Below are 24,686 nucleotides of genomic sequence, written 5' to 3' on the forward strand. Positions count from 1 at the left end.
GCTTGCAGGCCATCTGCAGAGGTTGGGCATACTGTTCTACCCATACCTTGACAACTGGCTGTTGAAGGCGGGTTTGTCTCAAACAATCGCAAGCCATCTCCAGACAACATGCCAAAGTCACACCTGACTCCTTCACAACAGCTCCCTTTTTTGGAGCTATCAGTGTTCTTCTGAGTCACCCATATACCTCAATAAGTCCAGGGCATTCAGGTGATGATCCCGATGTTTCAGTGCTTGACTTGGCAAGTGAGCTCGGCCCTGATCCTTGTTGGCCTCTTGACTTCCTGCATCCACCTTGTGGCCCACGCCAGGTAGCACATGGCGAGCACTGCAGTGTGATCTGAAGTCTCTGTGAGCCCAGCACCAAAGGGACCTATTAGTGACCATCCATGGGTTGGAGGAGACTGCAGAAGATCTGGCGTGGTGGCTGATGAACCTCTATAGGACCAGTAGCAGACCTGTCTTCCTACCCCACCCAGAGCTCATGGTTGTGACGAATGAATCATTGCTTGACATTGTTGGTGATTTTCCTCAACATGCCAAAGTTATACCGGAGGCTTTCACAACAGCTCCCTTTTATTGGAGCCATCTTGGATAGGGTGCTCTTCTGAGTCATGCACTGACCTCAACGAGTCCAGGGCATTTGGGCTATGATACTGATGTTTCAACCCTTGATTAGGGACTCAATGAGAGCGGCTCTGAGCTTTGTTGGCCTCTTGGCTTCCTGAATCCTCCTTTTGGACCATGCCAGGTAGCACATGGTGGGCTCTTCAGTGGGATTAGCTGTCTCTGAGGGGCCAGCATCAAGGGGTCCTATCAGAGGCCATTCAGGGATCTGAGGAGACTGCAGAAGATCTGCTGCAGTGGCTGCTGAACCTTGATTGGGCTCGTAGCAGACCCATCTTCGTACCCCACCCATAGCTAATGGTTGCGACAGATGCATCATTGCTTGGTTGGTGAGGTCATCTGAGAAAAATGGAGATTAGAGGACTATGGTCTCTGGCGGAGGCTCGACTCCACATCAACTTATTGGTGTTGCAAGTGATTCGCTTGACAGTGAAGGCGTTTCTGCTGACTATCTAGGGGAGCGGATACAGGTGATCACAGAAAACACAATTGCCATGTGTTATTGCATCTAACAAGGTGGAGTAGGGTTGTTAGTCCTGTGCCTGAGGTTATGTGCCTCTGGAAGTGGCAGAGCGCTCAGGGCATCTCCCTATTTGTTCAGCACCTAGCGGGATTTTTACACTCCAGGGCAGACAAACTCAGTTGAGTGTGCCTAGTATGTCACAAACGGCAGTTGCACTCACAGGTGGCACTGGGTATCTTCCAAGACAGGTGAGAACCCCAGCTCAATGTATTCACCACCAGAGAGAATGCCAAGTGTCAAAACATTTGTGCATTGGAGTTCTCAAGGCCCTCTGAAACGCCTTCTGCCTACACTGAGGATAGAGACTCCTGTACACCTTTCTGCCCCTCCCTCGCCTGCCCAGAGTAAAGAAGATCAGGAGAGACCAGGTCCAAGTCATTCCAGAACTTCTGACCATGAGCATATGTCTTCCAATTTGGCTGCCTAATTCGGAGTTCACACATTCTACACCTCCATGCGTGGAGTTTGAGTGGCAACAGTTGATGGCTTTCTGTCTTCCTCCCAAAGTGGTTGGTGTCATCTTTGCGGCCAGGCATCCATCACCCAAATTGATTTATGCAGGACTCTGGGAGACGTTTGTTGTCTGGTGTTCTTCCCAAAGCATACAACCTCAGAATGGCCAGTTATCAGATGCTTCCCTCTTGTGTTTGCCATTGGCTCAGCAGGGCCTTGCTGTGGCAACAGTTAAAGCTTACCTCTTTGCAGTTTTTGCCTTCCTACGCTTACCTGACCAGCAATCCCTCTTCAGGTCACCTGTTCTGATACATGTTTTTGAAGGACTGATCCATATGTTTCCTCTTGACTCCATTTGTCACAAAGCAGTGGGACCTTAATTTGGTACTCACTCACTTGGTGTGCACTTGCTTCAAACCGATGCACAGTTGTCTTTGTCATCTTGCCATCAAAATAGCATTACTTGTCACCATAACATTGGCCGGGCGAGTGCAGAGACTCCAGGCATTGTTCATGGTTCCCCCATATACATCTGTTTTCTCTGAGAAATTCGTCCTCTAGACAAAAGTGATGTTCTTGCCTAAAGTAGACATGTACTTCCCCATAAAACATTTCATCATCTTCCAGATATCTGTCCGCCTCATCTCTCAAAGGAGGAAGAACAGCTTCATTGCCTGGACCCTAAACGAGCATATAGCTTTTGTGTGGATCAAACTATGGACTGACCACATGAGCAGCTTTTCGTCAGTTTCTCTGGAGCTAAGAAAGGCAAAGCAGAGCAAAAGATGGATCATGGTATGCATCAAGACCTGTTATGGGCTATCCAAGAAGCAGCCCCCAGAAAGCGAGCACTCATTCCACCAGGGTGACAGCTGCAACCACTGCATTGGTGCAGAGTGTGCCAGTCATTGACATTTGTGAGGCTGCTATGTGGGCATCCCTTCACATATTCACAAAGCACTAAAGCCTGGATATTCAGGGTGGGCAGGACAGGCATTTCTATTGATTTGTTCTCCAGGGTTTTCCGGTCTTAGCCATTCCACAGACCCACAACCTGGGGAGGTACTGCTGTGGTATTTATTCACAAGGTAAGGAAGTTACTTACCTTCACTAATGCCTTTTCTGATAGAGACTCTAGCTAACCGCAGATTCCTCACCTACTCTGCCTTTTCCCCATTCTGTGAAATTGACTCATATAGTCCATTATTAGGATTCCACTCTAAAGTTTGCACACTGCCATAAACTGATTTCAAGTGGGTCAGCAACCTTTAGCATGGACGGAGATCAGAAAGAAATTATATCAGCGTGTTTAGGTGATGCAGATATAGTAGCTTCAAAGTCTTGCCCGATGTGGGGCGGATTCAGGACACCACCTGTCAGAATACTTGGGAATTGCTACAACAGTTTCCTGACCTATTCTGGCACGTGGGGGAATTCTTAAGGTGAGGAATGTGAGGAGTCTGCCGTTAGGTAGTCTGTGCCAGAAAAGTTGTTACCGACTGTAACTAACTTGTCCTTTAGTTCTACCCACCCTTGAACACTAAAATAACCCTTGCCTCCCTTTACCTCTATTCTCCCCTAAACCCTAAACATTTTCATTACTTTCACCTGCGTTCTGATTTCATGCGTTGTTAAAGCATGTGAACACTCAATCATTGTAAAAAGAAATTGGTGTGATTTTATATTGTAACAGATGGATTGTAAATGCGCCATTGCTTAGTAGAACGTGCAAGAAAAATCAGTAACCAGGAAAAACAAGCATTTGCAATGCAACGGGTCTCGCGTTTGCTCATGTTCGAGCTGATCGCGTTGTAAACTCGTAACCCGACTTTTCATCTATCGGCAAAAGTGCTTTTATGTACGTAACCCGAAAAAGTTAAATTAACTGTGTAAAGCGCTCGACTTCTGCCAAGCGAAATCACGCTAGGAAAATATAGAAAAAAGTAGTCCACGATCTGACAGAAAACAGCTAGCCTCGCATGTTTTCTGTACTTGGTCGCTGCGCTGGAGGAAGGCTAGCCTCCGGAAAAGGCATGACGTGTACATGCCTTCCACTAATGAAAGCAAGCAGATTTTACTAGGCAAGCCCACGAACCAATGAAACACACTGACGTGACGTCGACAGGGCTCCGAGACCTTTTCTAGGAACTAAAGCGTCTCGCTGCGATATGCATGCGCGAGCGCATGCAACGCAGGCTCGACCCTAAAAAGTTCAGTAAATAGCAAATGCAAAAAACAGATCTACAGTAAGTCACCATTTTGCTCGCTGGGTTTCATTCTTAAGTTGCAACTTACATGTCAGAGCTAGCTTTGGGTCCTCATGCCAGCTCCCTCCTCAACAGGTCTCCCGACACTGCTGTCAGCTGACCACACTCTGCACACCATCTCTCTTCTGCCTTCTGTCCCTGTTTGTCCTCCATCACCATTTTTCACAGTATTTCTGTTTGGCTTTCTGCCTCTCCATTCCGTTTGCTGCCTCATCTTATCACTGTTTGCTTTTCTGCCTTTCTGTCTTTTTTGCTGCCTCTGCCTTATTGTTGCATCACTCTTTTCCTTTCATATTCTTGTTTACCTTTTTTACTTTCTCTCTTTCTGCTGCCTATGCCTTATCATCTCATCACTGTTTGCCTCTTGTATTCCTGTTTGCCTTTCTGTCTTTTTTGCTGCCTCCCATATCTTTTCATCACTGCTTGCCTTCATGCTTCTCTGTTTGCCTTGGCAATTTCTGTTCACCCTTGCCTTTTTTGTTGCCTTATTTCTCTGCAATCCAATCTCGCTTTGCTCGCTCTCCTGCCCAGCTTTCCCTCCTGATTCCTGCAGTTTCCTTACTCTCACCACATAGAGCTCCCCCCCACCCCAACACCACCACCAGGTCTACTCACTGGAGACTGCAGCATGACTCCATTGAGCAGGTTCTGTATGCCTTTCTGTCTTTTTTACTGCCTCTACCCTATCTTCTCATCACTTCTTGCCTTTATGCTTCTCTGTTTGCCATGGTATCTGTTCACCTTTTTCTTTTTCCTTGCCTTATTTCTCTGCCCTCGAATCTCGTTACGCTCGCTGTCCTGCCCATCTTTCCTGTCTGATTCTTGCAGTTTCCTTCCTCTTACCACCCAGAGCGCCTACACATCACCACCACCCCCCCCCAGGCCTACTTACAGGAAGCCGCAGCATGACTCCATTGAGCAGGACCTCGCCAGCTCCCCTCCCCTCCTACCCCCATGTGACTGGTTCCCGACACTGCCGTCAGCTGTCTGCACTCTGTGCACAATCTCTCTTCTGCCTTTAGTCCCTGTTTAACCTCCATCACCTTTTTTCACCGTATTCCTGTATGCCTTTTTGTCTCTCTGTTCATGTATGCTTCCTCCGCCTTATCTTCTCATCACAGTTGCCTTTCTGCCTTTTTTTGCTGCCTCTGTCTTATCTTCTCATCACGGTCTGCCTTGGTAATTTATTTGTTCAGCTTTTTCTCTTTTGTTGCCTTATTTCTCTGGACTTAAATCTTGCTTCGCTCACCTCCCGCTCCTATCGGATTCCTGCCATTTCCTTCCACCTACCTCCTGACCCCACACCTCTCATGGAAGACCAACTTCCAGCTTCAAACCAACACCAAGAAATGGTTGGAGGCACCCTTGTATACAGACCCCCGAGACCTTGACCGACCTTCTGAGACGCCATCCCCAACATCATCGCCCCTCTAGCCATCAGCCCCAACAACGCCAACTCCACCACTCTCCTGGAGAACATGAGCATCATCAGGCTCATCTAACTGGTCACCGAACCCACGCACAGAATCAGACACACACTTGACCCCCCATCTTCACCTCCAGCAGCAGACACAAATTCAGTCACGTTACAGAACTGACATGGCACAACACACCGTTGTTCACTTTTCCATCACCGGCACATAGCATACCATTGTCAAGCACCACAGCTTCAACCACCGCAGGTGGGGCAAGGTAACAGAGATACAGTGGACTGTGGCCTTTGGCACCTCCCAACCTAAGGCCTCATTAGATATAGACCAGACAATCCAGACCTTCACCTGGATCACCAAATGCGCCAACAGTCGCCCCACTGAATCTTACAAGAACCAACAAAACATCAGCACAAGCCGGCTGGTATACCCCAGAGCTCAGTGCCACAAAGAACAGCTCCTACTGACAATCCACCAGGAACCCTCTGACAGAGCCGCCCACAAAGCTGCCCTCAGCGACTACCACAGGCAGATCATGGAAGTCAAAAGAGCTACCATCACAACCCGCTGTGATGCAGCAGTCAACTGCATGAAAGAACTATTCAAAATAGTTAAAGAATACTTCAACCCGGCAGCAACAGAGAACACAATTCACCTTTCCCAAGAATTCTATAACTCCCTCTCAGACTACTTTCACAGCAATATCACCACCATATACAGCAACCTCGACCCCCTCCAACCCACAGTCCTCAACCTCAGTAGCCTCGACCATCCAGCACACAGAAGCCAGACGATCAGCACATAGACATCGCTCACCACACAATCCCCCTCAGCCATCATGTTATCCATCCACTCCAGAGCACCCACTGACACATGCCCCCACCACCTGTTCAACCTTTGAACCAAGCACATCAGCACAGAACTCACCAGCATCTTCAACACCTTCATCACCATGGCAGTCTTCTTGGACAAATAGAAACATGCAGAAACCAGACCCTTCCGAAAGAAGCTATCTGTTGGTCCCAGCAAACTCAAAAACTACTAATCGATTTCTCTGCTCCCCTACCCTGCCAAAGTACTCAAGAATGCCATCAACCAACAGCTCACCAAATACTTGGAACAAAACAACCCGCTAGATATCTTCCAATCAGGATTCCATGCCAACCACAGCACTGAGACCGCATTTATCGCAGCCACAGATGACATCAGAACACTTCTCGATCAGGGGGAGACTGCTGCCGTGATCCTTCTTGACCTTTCTGCTGCATTCAACTCCGTCTTCCACCACACCCTTATTCACAGACTTCACAACTTCAGAATACAAGAGAACGCCCACAAACGGATTGCCTCCTTTCTGACAAGATGTTCTCAGTGCATCCGACTGCCTCCCTTCACCTCCATACCTGAGAACTTCGTATGTGGCATACCTCAAGGACCATCCATCAGCCCCACACTATTCAACACCTGCAAAACCCCCTCCCTTCCCGACATCGTAAGCTCCCACGGTCTCAGCATCATATCCTATGCAGACAATACAAAGCTCATCCTCTTGCTCACCAAAGACCCCTCCGCCACCATAACAAACTTTCACAACGCAATGACTAACATAGCCAACTGGATAAAAGCAAACTGCCTCAAACTGAGCTCTGGCAAAGCAGAAGTACTTATCTCCGGGAGTTACTCATTAATAGGGGACCACATCTGGTGGCCAGCCTTACTTGGACCCACTCCCACGCCTACAGACCATGCTTGCAAACCTCAGAATCTTCTTCGGCATCGACCTGACCATGAAGCGGCACATCAACGGAGTCGCTTCTTCCTGTTTCCAGACTCTCAGCATTGCTCCACAGATTCTTCAGATGGATCCCAGTCAATACCAGGGAAATTATCACCCATACCCTCATTGCCAGCCGCCTCAATTACAGCAATGCATTCTATGCCGGCATCTCCTCACAACTCCTCAAAAGACTGGAAATTATACAGAATGCGATGGACAGACTCGTCTTGGATCTCCCCAAACGGGCCTACAGATACCACCACTGGCTCCCCATTCAAAAGAGATGCCAGTTCAAGATCCTCGCACATGCCTTCAAGGTCTTACGTGATCAAGGACCAGCCTACATCAACCTCCGACTGAACTTCTACCAACATGCCAGACACCTACACTCATCCTCACTTGCTCTCACACACACACCCGAATCTGTTGCTGCTGCAGCAGCAGCCGTTCCTTCTCCTACTTCCCTGCCAAAATCTGGAATGACCTACCCCTCCACCTCCGAACAGCTCCCTCCCTTGCGGACATCAGAAAGAAACTCAAGACTTGGCTTTTTGATGTAGACTTCGGACCCCAGCACCCAGAATCCCCTCCCCCCACCCCCACTTCCACCAGAGTGACAGTGCTGCACTTTGCAAATACTGATTGAATTATTAAAAGTCAATTTCAGTTCTTCCAAATCTGGATTGGTGTTCCAGGTAAAGCCATTGACTGTTTGTGCTGTAACAACAGAAGCAGATGCCGTCCCTGCGGTTAAGTGTCCTTATACACATCTCCCACATCCACAAATGTGAGCTCCAGTTCCTTCAACCAAGATGGTATTCTGTAGTGTTTTGGTATTTAGACTGTGCTTAACATACCAGTTGCAAGGCCAAAAGTGCTAAACATAACAATAGGGTTAAAAACGTATTTTCTGACCACCACAAGTATGGTTTCAGTCGCATTGTGTGATACGGGCGTCCTGCCTCCCCATGGACTGATACATTGTTTACATTCTTAAATGGAGCAATAGTAGTCTCTTGCATTTTTCTTGTTTCAGAAAAAAACGCAGACCTCTGCTCGACAAACATGAGTACACTCGGCTAAAACTAAACATTTGCAAACGTTACCATCTAGTGCAATAGTTTTCAGATAGAGGGCTGAGCAAAGACCAGGCACAAAGAAAATACTTATATTAGATTTGCTGCTGGTCTCTGCCTCCTTTGAAGGATCTCCTTTGATATTTGTGAACTATCTCTTTCATTGCAGGAAGCGGTGTGCACACTCCCAGTAACTCTGTGCGCTGAAAGAGAGAATGTTGCATGCACAGTTTACAGGGAAGAAAGTTTGCTCCTGAATGTCAATTACTGGACATTGTGGAGTCTTCCTCAACATAGTTTTAGCCTGTCTGAGATGTGGGTGATTCCCTCCATTAAACACTAATGCTCCGCACAGCATGGAGATACGAAGAATGCCTTTAAGCAAGAATCCCAAAAGGGGTTAGAACCAAAGGGCAAAAAATCACCTGGAATAAGCAGATGGAGCATGAAAGAAGTAATGCAATCATTGCTGAATATAGGTAGGAAGGTAGCCCAGGAGGGACTGAAGAAAGCAGCAAACTGAAGGCCATTATTCCCAGCCAGGTAAAGGAACTTATATATGAGGCAAGGGAGCTGTGGAGTACGGGAATTTGACTGTGCTGTGCAGTTCTAAATCTCTTTATATAGAGCTGAAACATTAACAGGAAGTGAAGCCATTATGAGCTGAAAATATTAACAGGAAATTGTCAATAGGAATTTCTTCCATCTAGCAATGAACATTCTGGAAGGTGTTTAAGAATGGTATTGCACACATTATAAATCCCCCTGGAGCATTTAAATTCATGTCTCCCTTCAGGAAGTAGTATTCTAGCTCCACAGTCAGTTACAAATCAGACCCACCTGTGAAAAACTCAGTTGAGCTGAAACACAGTTGGCTGTACGAGGTGCATTGCTGACAAGCCAATAGGGCTGCAATAATGGCAGTAACACATTGGGCCACTGTTTGGGAACAGGAAAGCAGGAACACAGTCAGTCACACACCATGCCTTTCAGGCTGGGTTAGAGTCAATCACTTGATGAGTTCACTGTGCAACTCAGAAGAACAATAGGACAGTCAGGAAATTGTTCGGTATCCATATAATCTTTCTCTACTTAGCTTCCCTGCCTTAAAGTGTATTGGAAAACCATGTAGTTTGTATTCTGTGTAGTGAATTAATACAAAGGGAGACTTGCAGGGCAAGACAATTACAGGCTTCCATGTTAAAACACAAACCAACATGAGTTGAGCAACCTCTTTGTTGGCCCAACAAGTGCTCGTCCTACAGTAGTCTTCTCTTTCTTGTGCCCAGTGCTTATCCCACCATTTTGTACACTACACTGTTTCTCCTCTTTTATAATGCAAATTGCTTTGGCTTTTGTATAGTAAAAATGGATTCACCAAGTCGACTAATAAATAAGACCGACACAGCATGAGCAACTGCAGTGCATGATTTCCAAACTCAAAGAACACTTAAAGGACGAGTGATTCCAGTGTATGCTTCCTCACAAAAATAGAACAGTATAGCAGCAGTGAAAGGGTCTATGAAAGGTTATGTGTGTTTCAGAAATAAGCTTTGTTACCTGCTTCTCATGCACAAATTGACAGCTATACCTTATTACTTTGTTGTTACTTCCTTATATATGGCAGTACATACCTCTTGCTGAGAGCATACAGAACCTTTTCGATTGATTCTTCTTCCTGCAGACTCCTCCCCTACTGAATATTCCAGGTTCCAGAAACTTTTCATCTGGAGCACTCCTCGCAGCCCTAGCGGGCAGAGAATCAAAGAAGCTAAAGGCATTTGGCAAGAAAATGTTCTCTGCAGATAGTCTGGCTTTGCTATCCATGAATGCAGCATGCATTATCACTTATCGCTATGGGACATGCTATCATTAGTTGCCTCAAATTTGGCAGACCATCTACAAGGACACTTAGCCGAGCTAGATCAAGATGGGCAGTCGGCATCAAGGCAGTTAATTGAGTCAGAATTACATTGCTTTCACTGGGGACTGCATGTTCCAGGACGCTCTTCTGCCCAAGAGGTGCTTGCTCAGGAGGAGGGAAGGAGGCACCCACACCCACAGCTGTTATAGCGCCACATACCCTCCCACACCGTGGGATGTTGTTTTCACTGGGGACTACATGTCCCAAGACGACCTGCTGCCCACGGGGTGCTGGCTCAGGAGGGAGAGGAGGTAACCACACCCCTAGCACTTATATCACCACAAACTCTCCCGCAGCACGGGCAAAGCCTGGGCCAAGGGCGGGACCCTCCTGTGCCCGTCAGTGTTAGGAAGGGACGGGGCCACCACACTTGGGGGTTTACATGTTATTTTTTTGTGTTCCTTCAACGTTTGGTTGTGGGTTAGCTGTGTTTGGTGTTGAGGTTTCCTCCCCTTTGTGTGGGCTGGGGCTATGGCTCAAGGTCGTTGCAGTGGTTTGACTGTGCGTTTAGTGCCCAGCCGTGAAGGTCTGGTTTTGAGGCAAGGGTAGCTGGGGGTCAAAGGGTGTGGACACCATGGGGAAAAGAAAGGTGTCCCCTTCCGAGGTACCACCCCAATACCCTCCCTCCCACCACCACCCCACCGGCAGCCCAGTTCCAACTCATGGTAGTGTTGGGGACAGTGCCTCCACCCAAACTGCCGATATTTCCACGGGGCAGGTGAGAGGCAACATTTCTTTTGCAGAGTTATTGGCTGAACCGAAGGGGCTTTTAGTTGCAAAACGTGATCCAATTTTGTCCGGGCTCACTCACCTTGAGTTGCGAGTGGTGAAGATCCTGGCCCTTGCAAATGGAGGTAGCGGGAGGGTGCACGAGCAGTATGCCACAATAGTCTAGTCGATCTCTGGCATTCCTGCTCATTTTACCACTGGTCCATGTTCTAGTTCTGGGGGGACGGCTACAGCCCCTAGTGCCCCTAAGACACAGGACTCATTTGGGGAGTCTCAGGTGGCACGTTCCAGCTTAGCCTCAGGGAGAAAGAAGGTCAGCCCAGCCATCCTGAGCTTTCGACCACGCGGAATCCTGGTGTGGTGCTTAACCTGCCCCGGAGGTAACTCCTTATATGGTGGTCCTAGGGAATGTCCTGCAGTGCTCCAATTCGGATCATGAAACTTATTCAGAGTTAAATAATAAGGTAGTGCACTGGTTTAATTTGCATTCTCACAGAGGGTGGGGGGCCACTGGAATCTATCACAATAGCTTGGATGGTTGATTGGGTGGGCCCAGCCAGAAAACTGTGGCAGGGGACTGTGTGGTGGTAAATTTTAACAATCCTCAGTCGGTGGGAGCGGTTTTGTCTGCAGGGGTTGTTGATCTCTTTGCCGGGCTTCCCGCTATTAGGTCTAGTTAACTTTTATAATTCTGGGGGTGGGAGGGAGATGTGATTCGACCACCAGTATCTCGTGCCTGGGTTTGTCTTTGAATGAGTTGAGGCAAAAAGGTCTAGGGAGTGAATTAATGGCCCTCTTGGGGGCTTCAATTGTCATTTATGTGTTTTCTTGCTGAGGGGCTTCATTTCTCCCATTTAAAAGGAGGGTGCTTGGGGTAATTTTGGATACCCATAATCTTTTTTTTTATTTTTATTTTTACCATGGACATATTGGTCTATTCACCCATTCCTATCATTTTCCCTACCTTGAAGGAAAGGGGCTCTAGGTCTGTCACTGATTTTATCTTTGTGTCTGCCCCCTTGTTTCTGTTTATTTCTAATTGTATCATTACCCAACGCCTCTTTAGTGACCATAATGCCCTGAGTTTGACCCTGGAGGCCCCTAGGGCTGCTCGGTCAGAGCAGGGGATGGTTCTCAGGGGGCTTTTAGCTGTGGATCAGGGTAGAAGGCTTAATTGGGCTCAGGTGGACCCTCAGCTCTTTATAGCCTTCCTTTCCGTCAGGTGTAAGCAAGAGTTTGCCATTTGTCTGGATATTGCTGCTGCTGGAAGGCAGATCTTGCAAGCTTTTGATGTCATAGCTCAGGGGTGCCCGTAACCTTCGGTTTCAACCAGTCTCCAAGAAGGACCCTCAAGCTCTAAGATGGTTTGATGGTGGCTGCGTGAGGTCCCTTCAATAGCTAATAGCTGCACTTAAACAGTCCCATTTAGTTGCGGAGTATAGGTTGGCATACAAGAAACCTTTAGACAGCCGTAAGTACACTCTAGGGGAGCAGGCCTGGGAGGAGCTTTGTCACGCTTGTGAGAGTGGAGACCGCTCCCTTTTTAGGAAAGTGGTAAATAGACCTTGCCTTGAAGATGGCTCAGGTCTGGGTTTGTCACCACATCCCAGAGCAACAGTGGATTAGCCACTTTGAAGGTGTTTACAACTGTGAGGAGGGCAGTGACTGGGTTGTGGGTGTTCCCGCTAGTGCCCAACTGGTATTTTCTCAAATCAAAGCAGGGTTTATAAAGCGCAACTACTCACCCGTAAGGGTCTCAAGTTGCTGGAGGAAGTCCATCAGGTTATTGTTGCACTATCTTGCAACAAGGCTTCTGGCCCTGAAGGAGTTCCCCCGGACTTGTTTAGGTCGGACTTGGAGGTGTGGGAGTTTGTTTTGGCCCAGATTTTGATTGCGGCGGCCCGGGTGGGGATTACCCCCTCGTAGTCCACTACGGTGAAAGTGACAATCTTTAAGAAGGGGGACAAGGAGAATCACGATTGTTACCGCCCCACATCATTAATAGATGCTGATGTAAAGGTTGTGGGAAAGGTTATTCTAAATAGGTTGTTGAACTGGGCAGAGACTAACAATGTTTTGAGTGATGTTCAATTTGGTTTTAGGTCGGGTAGGTCTACCCCTGACCAGTGTCTGAACTGCATTTGATCATCAACAACATGGCATGCTCCGAATCTTTGCTTTTAGCGTTCATTAACTTGACGTCCACTTTTGACAGGGTGAACCTTGAAGCCTTGGTAGTGGATCAGCACTCTAATGCATCTGCCTCAATGCGTTTTTCTTAGGACGGCGCATGTACCTGGCCCTTTCCCACTAGTAGAGGTATCCGCCAGGGGTGTATCCTTGCTCCGTTCCTTTTCACCCTATATATAAATGGGCTGGAGGAGGCCCTTCTTTCCGCTCATGCTGATTGTCCTAGGGTTGGTGTGAGATTTCTCCCTGTTTTTGCTATATGCAGACGACGCAGTGTTTATGGCCTGCACAACCAGGGGACTGGAACGTCTCTTGGACAAGTTTGTTTCTTTTACGGAGGACTTGGATTTTGCTGTGAATTTTTCAAAATCTTACAAATATAGCTGTTGCTCCAAGGTCCACCAGTTCAAATACTTTTTCAGTGGCAGATCATCGTCTGGACAATGTTTTGGCCTTTTCTTACCTGGGGGTTTTATTTGATGCACAAAATAGCTGGAAGCAGTTCATTGAGTGGAAAAGAGCAGAGTTTTCTCAAAACTATGGGGCAGTTTTTAGCTTTGAACGTAGGCTGGGGTCTTTTCTTTGCCTAGAGTACTCCTACTAAAGATCTCCCAGGCAAAATGTGTTTCACAATTGCAGTATGGAAGTGAGGTGTTGGGGGTCATGTAAACTTGGCCAAGCTTCAAACTTTGGAAAATCAATGTCTGCGTCAAGTAGCACAGGTACCTCAGTGCACCTCTGCATTCTTGGTCCATGAGTAATTGGGGCTTGGTCATGTGTCTGATATTGTGGCCCTTCGCCCTCTTCTTTGTTGGATCAAGGTCTGGACCAGGGAGGACTTCAAGTTAAATTGCTTGATACTTGCTGATTGTCTAGTCCTTGACCGGGCATATAAAATCCATGGGTAGCTTATGTTAAGGTAACATTTGCTTCCTTGGTGAAATTGGACATTTTTACTGACCCTAATTGGTTGACCTCCCATGACTCAAAATCCATTAAGAAGTTGCTTCTGAAGTGGGCACATTTGGATAGAGAACAGAGGAAGCTTGCAAAGCCTTCAATGTGGGGTCACATGCTTCTGAAGACCGTCCAAAGCATGGAGCCTTTTCTATCCCAGGGTCGCCGAAAGCAAGATAGGTTTTTGTTGGCCAAGTTTAGGTTCAACCTGCTTCATCACCTATTGGCTTCTCTACCTGGTTGGGCCCCATCGGATTGTAGGTTGCCCTGCAGTTGCGATAATAGGTCCCCGCAATTTTATTATGTTTTGTGGTTATTTTAGTTGACCGAGAAAGCAATTTCTAGTGCCCTTGCTGAAGGTGTTGAACTTTACTCAAGCTAGGCCAGCCATGGCTTATTTACAGATGCTCCCTAAAGAATTTGTTATGTTCACTGTATCATGTTTTTTACGTGCTGTCTTGACGTCTTTCATGCTTTTATGGTTGAGTGTGTCAGCCGACTAAAGATTTATGAATGAGTCTGAACTACATACTGCACTTAGTGGCAAGGGCAGTGGGGTCCTGTGTAGCCCTTCACTGCCATGCACGATTTAATTCTTCAGCTTTTTCCCTAGATGTCTAATATACATTGATTGGTCTACCCTTTGATGGATCCAGGCAGTTTGGTGATAAAGCCAATCCTGCCCCTGTGAGTCTTAAAATGAGCTAGGCAACAGCTCGGTTCCTAGGACTCAAGCTCCCTCAAAAGAATTATAAACAGTTTCAGAAATTACAGGGCTTCGCATGCGGCTTTAATTTCGAAAAAAGGCCCTTAACAGAGCCCCAGCAATAGTTGCAAAACCTGCTGCTTAGGCAGTATTAGGAGAGAGGAAAAAAGCTGAGACTGCACCATTCAGCAAACAACGTTTTCCTTCTCCTATTTATGCAATTCTAAAATAGTTGTGAATTTGAAATGCAAAACAGGCTAGTAAGGTGAACTGGAGATATGATTTTTTTAAAGGTTTTAAGTAGAAATAGCACCAAGAAACACAAAGTGCCAATGATAGTCCGTGGTCTCTTTGGAACAGGAACTAAGTGCTATTTGATATAGACTACAACACCTGGCCTGTTAACATCGGCATTGCCCGAACCCAATTTTCGTTGTATGTTGACATGACTGTTATTTCCACTGCTATCCTTCTCTTAAGTTTATTGCTTGTGTCCTACTATTATGTTATCAGCACTTTTTGAACTTTCTACTGCTCATTGTCAGTCCGTATAAATTTATTTTCCCTTACATGATCAGTGCCCTCATGCATATATTTTTTTTTATTTTAAGTTCCGATGATGATACTTGTATGACTAAAAGGATCGAAAAGTCGTTGACTTTGACACCTTGACCCCATGTGAATTGCTCATTACATGTATAAGGGCTATGTTGTGCCTTTGTTGAATTGTGACTTATCAGATATATTTATTTTTGTCAGAAATCTGCCTGAGTCTGTTCTTATTGAACATGTTTTCCCACTTACATTTATGTGTGTAGTTCAGTTGATAATAAAATCCATCTTGTGTTGTTTGGACTGTGTGTATGGGTATGACTGTTCCCCCAAATGCACATATTTTTATTTTTTTTATCCATTAGGGACCATTGTTTCTTTAATAATTGCAGACTGCAAAGGAGCGCATGTTGGATAACCTAGCCCAGGCTGCCCTGATTAAAGATTGTATCTTCTGACTTTAGTTTTAAATCCAACTCCACCCCAGGAGTACTCTTCTGAAGCTACCAAGGACCTCAGGGGAGGTTTAGAGATTCACTGTGTGTAGGGCAGAGTCCAGTTGCCACTGATCATTCGGACGTTTTCAGGACAGGTCTTTTGAAGCTTGTTTTATCCCTGTAACTTGAACAAGAGGTTAGCCTGATGACCCTTGGAGTACACTTTTTTGTCCTGGGTACAAGAGCGAGAGCAGGTGCAGTCCATCAGGGCTCTTCTCAGGTTGTAGACAGCAAGGGTCAGTACTCTTATCTTCCTTATGTCTTGGAATGTTCTAAAGTGTGTGCCAGGAGATGTCATATTTATGCCTGGTGCAGGCTACTGAGTTGGAATTACCTCCTGGAGATCCCTAGCCAATAGGTCAAAGTTCCTGTGGCTAGCCCTACTCACTTTTGGCATTAGCAAGTCTTTGGTCACAATAAACTTGGGTTCTAAGGGCTGATGGTGTATGTGGGAAGTGTACTGTTGCAATTGGAGTCCTCTCACACCTAACACCAAAATTCAATTTGAGGCAGTCCCTATGCCCTCAACAGCCTCAGAGGCAGCTATCTGGTAGAACAAAGACGAGTTTTCGGGAACCAGACATAGGATATGCAAGAATTGTTTTGGCATCCATTCTTCATGCATTGAAGTGCACCCAAATGTTATATTTGAAATCGGCAGACCTGTCAAATCGGATATGACACTGTTATGTCAAAAAGAAACCTGCTCTGAATATGGCCTCACTGGCTGGTGAGACAAAAGAAGGGCACTGCTTAAGTGTTATTTAACATTTGCCTGTGACAGAGGAAGGCTCTTTAAAATGCACCTCAAGTCTCATCTGAAAATCCCCAACAGATCTCTCCAGCAGGATGTGATATTCAAGCAGGACTTCCCACTTTAATGTCAGAAAGGATCCTCCCAGCCCCCTGCATATTTAGTCATGGCTGGATGGGTTATCGCTGCCCATTGAGGTCAGCCGGTTTACCCTTGGGAACAAGTTCACACCTCATTCATGCCTATTCAAGTGCTAATAAAATGCAGATTTAGCTTCCAGAGACTTCAGACAAGGTAAAGGTAACTTTCTAAAAGTTCCTTTTCCATAGTGTTTAGAAAACATCTGCCTTCACCATTGAATTAGATTTTTAATAACTATAAAAAATATCTGTTTAATTATTTTTGTAGTTAGTCACAGTCCCGAGATACAGTATTAGTGTAAAATGTTGCATTCCTGTGTTTTCCTATGGAACAGCCAGCCCTGCTACATTGAAAATAGCTTTTTGAGGCTTTTCACTGTAAGGACGTTTAGCGTTAAATTCATACATGTCCTACTTTTAAATTCCTTGCACCTTGTCTTATAGGCAATAAGGCCTACTTTAAAAGGAAGGTTTTGACCAGTCAAAAGGGGATATTTTGACACATTGAATTTGCAGTATTAAAGCTGTAACAATTAGGCCACACATGGTAGGTATGCCGTCATGTTTGCATTGTCACTGGAATGGATGGCACAATGGGAGCTGCAGTCCACAAGTGAGATTTAACTTATAGGCCTGTGTACAGCTTGGTACCATTTACTGGGGACTTGTAGATAACTTAAATATGCCAATCCAGTAGATACCAATTTTAACATGCTAAAAGGTGGAGCATAAGCACTTTGTAACTGATTAGCAGGGTTAATATGCAGTTGTGTAGCATGGAAAAACAGGGTTCGACCAAATGGCAAAAAATAAATCTGGAGTGACCCTGTAGAAAGTGCAAATTTCCAACACCATTCCTCCCCCCCGGCGGATCTGGAACATTTACCTTATATTTCTGATTTTTCTGGACGAGCTTTGAATTGCAGTCCCGATTGTTTTGCACCTGCTAGGTCGGCTGGCTTTTCATCCTCCAGGCCACGTACACATACTGCCACATAAGGGTTCGCCAGTGGTGCTTCAACAGTTAGTGGATCCAGCTTGGGGCAAACTTGTCAAATTGTAATTTCCCAGGATGCAGCACTATTGACCTTATGGTCAGTGGTGTAGAACCTTGCAAGAGATGTCCTTCCACTCCCCGCATGACATTGCCATGGTTGTGATGGATGACCCCCTAAATGAGAGATGGGAAAATGCATCTGCAGGACCTGGAGATCAGAGACCTCTGGTCTCTGGAGGAACATTCTCTGCACATCAACCCCCTCAAACTGACGGCGATTTGGCTGGCACGCAAAGCCTTCCTCCCTTCCCTTTGTGGCCAGTCTGTCCCGATCTTAATGGACAGCACAACTGCGATGTGGTATACCTACACACATGGAAGAGTAGAGTCTCCCCTCAGTCGGGAAGCGTTGAGACGTGTGGCTTGGGCGCACCAGGATGGGGTATGGCTAGTAGCCAAACTTTCTGGCATTGTCTCTGATCTTTAGTGCAGATAGTCTAAGTCAGTGTCACTTTGCCGACCTCCACCTGTAGGTGGTCCAGCACAACTTCTGCCTGTGTGGCTTCTGTATATAAATCGGTTTGCCACTCGCAGCAACGCCTATCCTCCCTGTGTCTTCCCCTCTAGCTTCCTATCATTTTCCTCTCAGGACAGTTCTCCTCTCCCCAAACCAGAGGGGCAAGTACTGCATGCAACCTCTACAGCCTCCATCTCTATGCCTGGAGATTGAGTGAGAAGTAGTGAATGTAATTTTGTCTGCTCGTCTTGATTCCACCAAAACAGTGTACTCTGGAAGGTGGAACAGATTTGTCACTTGGTGTACCGATATCGTTGTGGACCACTAGAGGGCTTACCTATCAGACATTTTCACGTTCACACTCTTGGTAACCCAAAAGAGTTGTCCTGTAAGTATCATCAAGTGATATCTGGCTACCCTGTCTGCTTTTTTTCTCCCTTTTCAAATAAGCTTTGCATGTTACGTGAAGCTCTTTGTAGTGGGTGCATTACTGACTGAGGTATTTTACCAACACTGTACAAGGTAACAGAAGGATCATGCAACAAAATCAATAACCCAGTGAGCTAACTTACAGTACAAATCTGTGACCTACACTCGCATACAGTCCACAAACTTTAAAGCGCTCAACTTTTTATGGTGAGTCAAACGTAATCGGAAAGTGAACACAGATCTTCCTGCAAATTCATTCAGTGCCAAAGTTATGTTAACCAATGGTATACCCTGAAACCTGCTGGATATAGACAGATCTCTGCAGCAAGTGCCTTACCCCACTACTTTAACCCTCAAACCTAGCTTGAAATAGTCTGTCTGTGGTCAGTTAATCCAGAAAAGCTTTACTGTCACATTTTTCCTTATTGTCATTTTTTTAGAGAGCCAGTATGCATAACATAATATATAAGTTGACATTCACGCACTCTGTTCATCATGGTGCTAAACCTGATGACTTGTAATTATATATGTGGGTGCTTTTATGATTGGTTCTTAACATTTTGACTTGCCACTGAATCACTACTGGGAGCCAGGGACCCCTGCCTAAACAATTTGTACGTTTTGAAACTCAAAACAATACATACAACTACAGAAAAAGTATACATCAAACAAATACACAAATTAAGTGATATGTTCTTTCATTCAATAGCAAAAATCGTTTTTTGGGGGGTTTTTTCGGAGGTTTGGAGTTTTTTTAGAATGTGGGTTTATTTCTCATTAGCTTACCAATATATTTGACTCCACCATATTGTTTTGTCTTTTTTTTTTTGTTCTAATGCATCCACTCTTTGTGTCAAAGCATACTAGTGCTTCAGTTAAGGCCACTAATCGTCTATTCTACTGTTTGATGTACTTGCACTGTTCCAATAAATTAAGAATACCAACTTCATTTTGAACCTCCTTATTTCAAATTCCTTTAAGTTTACAGAGTGTTTTACAATTTTAAATTTTGCTTTGTTAAGTGCATACATGTTATCAATCTATTAATATTATTTCATTTTCTAGACTTTTGCGGACCACCCTAGGTAGGTATCGTTTCCCCCAAGGGGTCAGCAGACCATGGGTTAAGAATCTCTGATCTAACTTAATATAATGTGCTGACTTTCCCTGAAACCCCCCTGACAAATATCACGCCCACCCTCTCGGTTTTCCCTCTGCCTTAGGCTACACTACCCCTCACTTTGAGAATTGCTACAAAGAACATAATTTTGTAATAATTTGATACCAATTCTGCCACATAAATCAGATGCTGCTCCACAGAGAGACAATCCTAAGTACTGTCCCCCCACTGGACATATTCTTATTAATACTTATTCTACAGTGATGGGGTTTGTCATTAACACTTCTATTAAATGCAATTTTAAATGCTTTCCAGGTGTTTTCCACAATCACTTAAGCCATTAAGTCTCACAGAGATCATCACACTATGAAATCCCCAGTGAGTTATTGCCAATAACAGTCCTCTTTCATCTCGAACTCACATGCTCTTGCTCCTACCTCTACCAAGAGCTCACTTGTGCTACACCTGCAGGTTATTGCATATTCTATTTGGTGACCTCTTTAATGTGAGTTCTAGTGTCAAAAACACGCTATTCATGCTCTGATTCTGGATAATCTCATTTACTTCATCATCACAGATGCATGATTCAATAACATCTCTGCACAATGTACAGCCAGTCTCCTGCCCTCAGGCCACAGCATTAAGACTAAAATGATTAATGCAAGACGAGGGATGGGTAGGTGGAGTTGCTTTAGTTCACTCAGTGGTTTTCAAGAAATGCAAGGACCTTCCTGTGACTGAGTTTAGTATGTCCTAGCCAGCGCTGTCATAAGCTCTTCTGCCTTCCTTGTTTGTGCCGTCATTTATCATCTCCCCAACAAATACATTCATTCAGATCACCTTAATCATGTTGCATATTTTCCAGCTACCTCTGATAGATCCTTTACTCTGGATGATATGAACATCTGGGAAGGTGTACCAACCTGATACTTACAGCCAAAACTTTATTGAAGACAAAGATTCCCTTGGATTTACCCAGTTTGTCAATGAACCCACTCATTGGGGTGGCCATACACTCCACCTCCTATTCTCTATACATGCCTGAACTCAAGTGCTTCTGTAGCTCCCCCAAACCGACCATTATTAAATTAAATTCTACATTGATAGTAAGCTGGAGCCTTATCCTAAAAACTCCAATGCCATTAAATGTTCCACTTTATATAGAAGCAAAATCGAGCCTTAACTCAAATGCTTCCTCTCACTTAGAATCTCCTGCTGGTATTCTAGATCCCCTGACATTCAAACGAACTAAAGATGTGGCCTCAACCCTTGCATTTTCACCAGTAATAAATGCCCCTTGAAATCTAACAAAAGGTACACTGCTGCCCTCCACCAATTGAAATATCTACAGAGAGTGCAGAAAAGAAAGTTGCAAAAAACAAAATTACTCTTTTGATGACCGAGCCTGCCAGGCACAATTCATCTTGTTCTAGAGAAAATTATTACTTTCAGTCTTGCTTTGAGAATTCACCAAACGCTGCTAAAAAAACTTCCTCACTGTGAGATTGTTTTTTCTAGCTACACATGTGGCATGTCAGCCTGACAGTTTGGCGTTTGTGAAAATATCCTGTCATATATCAAGTAGAGACACTGGCATTGCATCACTGCTACCATAGAATGTGATTCCTAACCCTGCTACACCCACCTGTGCAACCCAATTCTGTAAGTTAACACCAGCATTGACAATTTCAAGCTCTGATATCAGTCATCACCAGCCTAGTTAATTCCTCCCTCCAGTGGCACCACCACTTTGTGTCCTCAAACATGCAGTCATCAGCTATACCATAAAGAAGCCCCATTTGACACAGAGAATCTGGCCAACTGGATGTCCATCTCCATCTACCTTTTGTTGCAAAGGGACTTACAACCATTGTCACCTTCCAGTTGCACTCCAATTACACCTTTCAATCTTAATTTGAACTCGGACAATCTTATAAACATCTGTGAAGAACTACTTAACCCCTCTCACTATGGTCAACCCTATGCATTGATCCTACTGAACCTGTGAGTCACCTTCGACACCATCAATGTTTCAGTGATACTGAAAAGACTGTACTTCAGGTGATATATGAGAATCTGCTTGACATAGTTTCCATCATTATTTTGGAACTATTCAATCCATGTCAGACTTGGTCATAGCTTTCTAGGATGGAAAAGCATCAAATGTGGTAATTCTGATAGCTTTGATTTGTCACCAATGCTATTCACTGTCCACAAGGTTCCTCTATATATGTGGATGAAACAGTTCCATAAGTTACCCCAAATTAAATGTTATCTCAAAAGTGCATTCTACCATTGTTAGTCTGCTGACATGGGCTCTGCAATTGCTTTCCAAAAATGTCTATCCTTTACTGGGGTGATGGCTTGCCAGGATTAATGAAGTAACTCAGTCACAGGACCCCCCAGTGCTTCTCTGTCAAAACTTCAAATAGTTCAAAACTTTACAGTGTGCCTGGTGTTCGATATAAAATGATGCAACCACTTCCCTCTATTTGCTCTCAGTAGAAAAAAAAAAAGTAAACTTCAAATTGCTCTCTTTAAAACAAAAGGGGCTCCATGGCTCCAATTGAGCACCGAGCCACCTCACAAAATTGTTAGACCCTTAGCCACAAACCAGAAGCCTACAATCTGCCAGCAAATGTCCCATGACTGCCCACCCAACTGAATACAGAAGCTTTGGTGGTCGATTTTTTTCTGGTCTCCTTATTATAGAATTACCCACCATTACATCAGAGACATCGAAATTACCATGTCAAATTCAGAAAATACTAAAACGCATCAGTTCTCCTTGGCATTTGAAAATTCAGTCCCCTTTGCCTGACCTCGTAGTCGTGGCTGGTCAGGTGCCTTAGACTGACATGCATTATTCACCCTCTCTTGTCAGGAGTGTGTTCTTTAAAGTTTTGTCTTCTTAGTGGGTCTTACTTTTGGCAGGTATCCAGGCAGATTCCACCCTTACCTGTTGATCTGTTTCATTCTATACTGCCAGGCTTCTAACGTACTTGCATGCATCCTGCCAATATTTATATGTGCCTGTCATAAAAAGCAATCTGAGGCCCCCGAATAGTGTTTGGAAGTGCTCTACAAAAGCCCAAAAGGAGTAATTAATTGCTCATCCCCCGTCTGCCACCAAACCCAATTGATGGATTTCCTTGCTGGACTTTTTACCATTTCCAGCAGTGATTGCTGTACAGGAATTGATCTCAAACATTTTTTCCAGAGCAAATTATAATATAAGATGGTAATAGAAATTGCATGTAAACATTTGGTCTCTTTTTCTTTCAGAGAAAGACGTTGACAGAAAACAAGCATAGAAGACTTCAAGAGAAAATAGAGCTTCTCCAGGCGAAGAATGATGAGCTGCAAGCGGAAAGGCTTGCTTTGAATGGGTACCTTTTAATGATTAGACAGAATGGGCAGTGAATTGGTTGAAAACAGTATTCTGCTTAACATGGGAATGAGTTCTGGTTTAGAGTAGGCCTTTAATTCACTGTGACCCTAAGCCCCTCTCTTCTTTTATTTGGCACAGTTACGTTTTGCGCAAATACTTTTGCAGCGTACACGAGCACAATTAACACTAACCATTGAAAGAATATACAACTTCATCAGCCTTTGCTGCTCGTTGGTTAAACAAACATGGTGCCCAAGAATATACTTAGCCATTCCTATAGTAAAATCCTGACAACTGTATTAACTTTCCTTAGGTCTTTCAGAATCTTCCTAGGGTAAAGAATGAAGAATATGCAGTTTTCCCAAATGGCACTTGATGTGCTGAAAACATAAGTGTATAAAATCCTTCACAACCCAAGAACCAGATAGCCACCTCGCCTAAATTCTCAATAACCGGCATAACATTTTGCACTGTTCAGATTTCTGGTGTTTTATATATCTGAACGCCTGAAAGTACTTTGAGATTCAAGGCTGTTTGTGGCTATTGACACCCTATGAAAGTGTTAAAGTGCTTAATAACATTTTTCCTGTGCTTGTGTTGAATGCACAGTTTTCTAATTGTCTCCTACTGTCTTCAAGATTGTCTTCAAGATTGTTTATCATTTTCTTATTTGGCCATTAAAGTTCAGGCTTGTAAGGTAGTGTTCTAAAATGGTGTGCATCAAAATAGTTAGGGCCTTATTTAAGTTTGGCGGTTCAGATACTCCGTCAAAACGTGGCAGCTATCGCACCTGCCATATTACAAGTGCCATACTTGTAACATGGTGGATAGGACAGCTGCCTTGTGTATGACTAAGTATCCCGTCCGCTGAACTCTAAAGGATGTCCCCAATCTGTAAGCATTTTGTTACTGTTTCATAATGAGAGGTAACTTCTCTACAGATAGATGTGAATTTGCACTTTCTCAACTTATCTGTTTGCAGTATAAGATGACCATAGGTTTAATCCTATAAATGACGTTTACTTTATCGGTCTGGCTTGAAACTTAGCTGTCTGATCCTGTTGTTTACATTAAACCTATTGTGGCCTGTTTTACAAAGGTAACTTTGAACAAGTAGATTTACTTATGTGTAAACTTAAACTACTGTACCTAGTAGCATCCTCAAAACAGGGGGCTGAGCCTGGTAGAACAAAATTTTCACTTGTTCACAGATAGCCAGAGGTCCTCCCCCCGGGGCTAAGATCTGTCAGCAGTAAAGTGTAGGTAAAAATAATAAAGTTCAGTCATTATGCTAATGTAAATTTGTCTAATATAATTATTAACTAAGAATTTAAAATATGTTACATAACATTAAACTAATCAAATTAAATGTCTAATAAATTAAGAAAATGTGTTAGTTAAATGTAGGATTATTTATAATTTTGAGAAAAAGCCACCCTCACTGTCATTTTTATATTTAGTAGTCTAGAACGTCTTATCAAAAAGTTTTTATTTAATTTTAATAACTTTTTTTTTTATTAACCCCTTCGCTGCCAGGCCTTTTCCCCCTCCTGTGCCGAGCCTTTTTTTGGCTATTTGGAGCAGTTCGCGCTTAGGCCCTCATAACTTTTTGTTCACATAAGCTACCCAC

The 24,686-nt window shown here is 44.5% G+C and overlaps 1 protein-coding gene across 4 annotated transcripts in view; it reads left to right on the top strand.

Moving 5' to 3' along the window:
- Positions 1–24,686, top strand: part of CEP83 (centrosomal protein 83) — a 188,837-nt gene that overhangs the window by 148,459 nt on the left and 15,692 nt on the right. For 3 of the 4 annotated variants that reach the window (XM_069229113.1, XM_069229114.1, XM_069229115.1), the window contains one exon: positions 22,951–23,054. In XM_069229113.1, the coding sequence (XP_069085214.1) occupies positions 22,951–23,054 (104 nt within the window). Of the gene's footprint in view, positions 1–22,948; positions 23,055–24,686 lie in introns of those variants that run through there. The other variant, XM_069229116.1, reaches the window with a different exon arrangement.

This window comes from Pleurodeles waltl, chromosome 4_1, assembly GCF_031143425.1.
Source record: "Pleurodeles waltl isolate 20211129_DDA chromosome 4_1, aPleWal1.hap1.20221129, whole genome shotgun sequence".
Lineage (NCBI taxonomy): Eukaryota > Metazoa > Chordata > Amphibia > Caudata > Salamandridae > Pleurodeles > Pleurodeles waltl.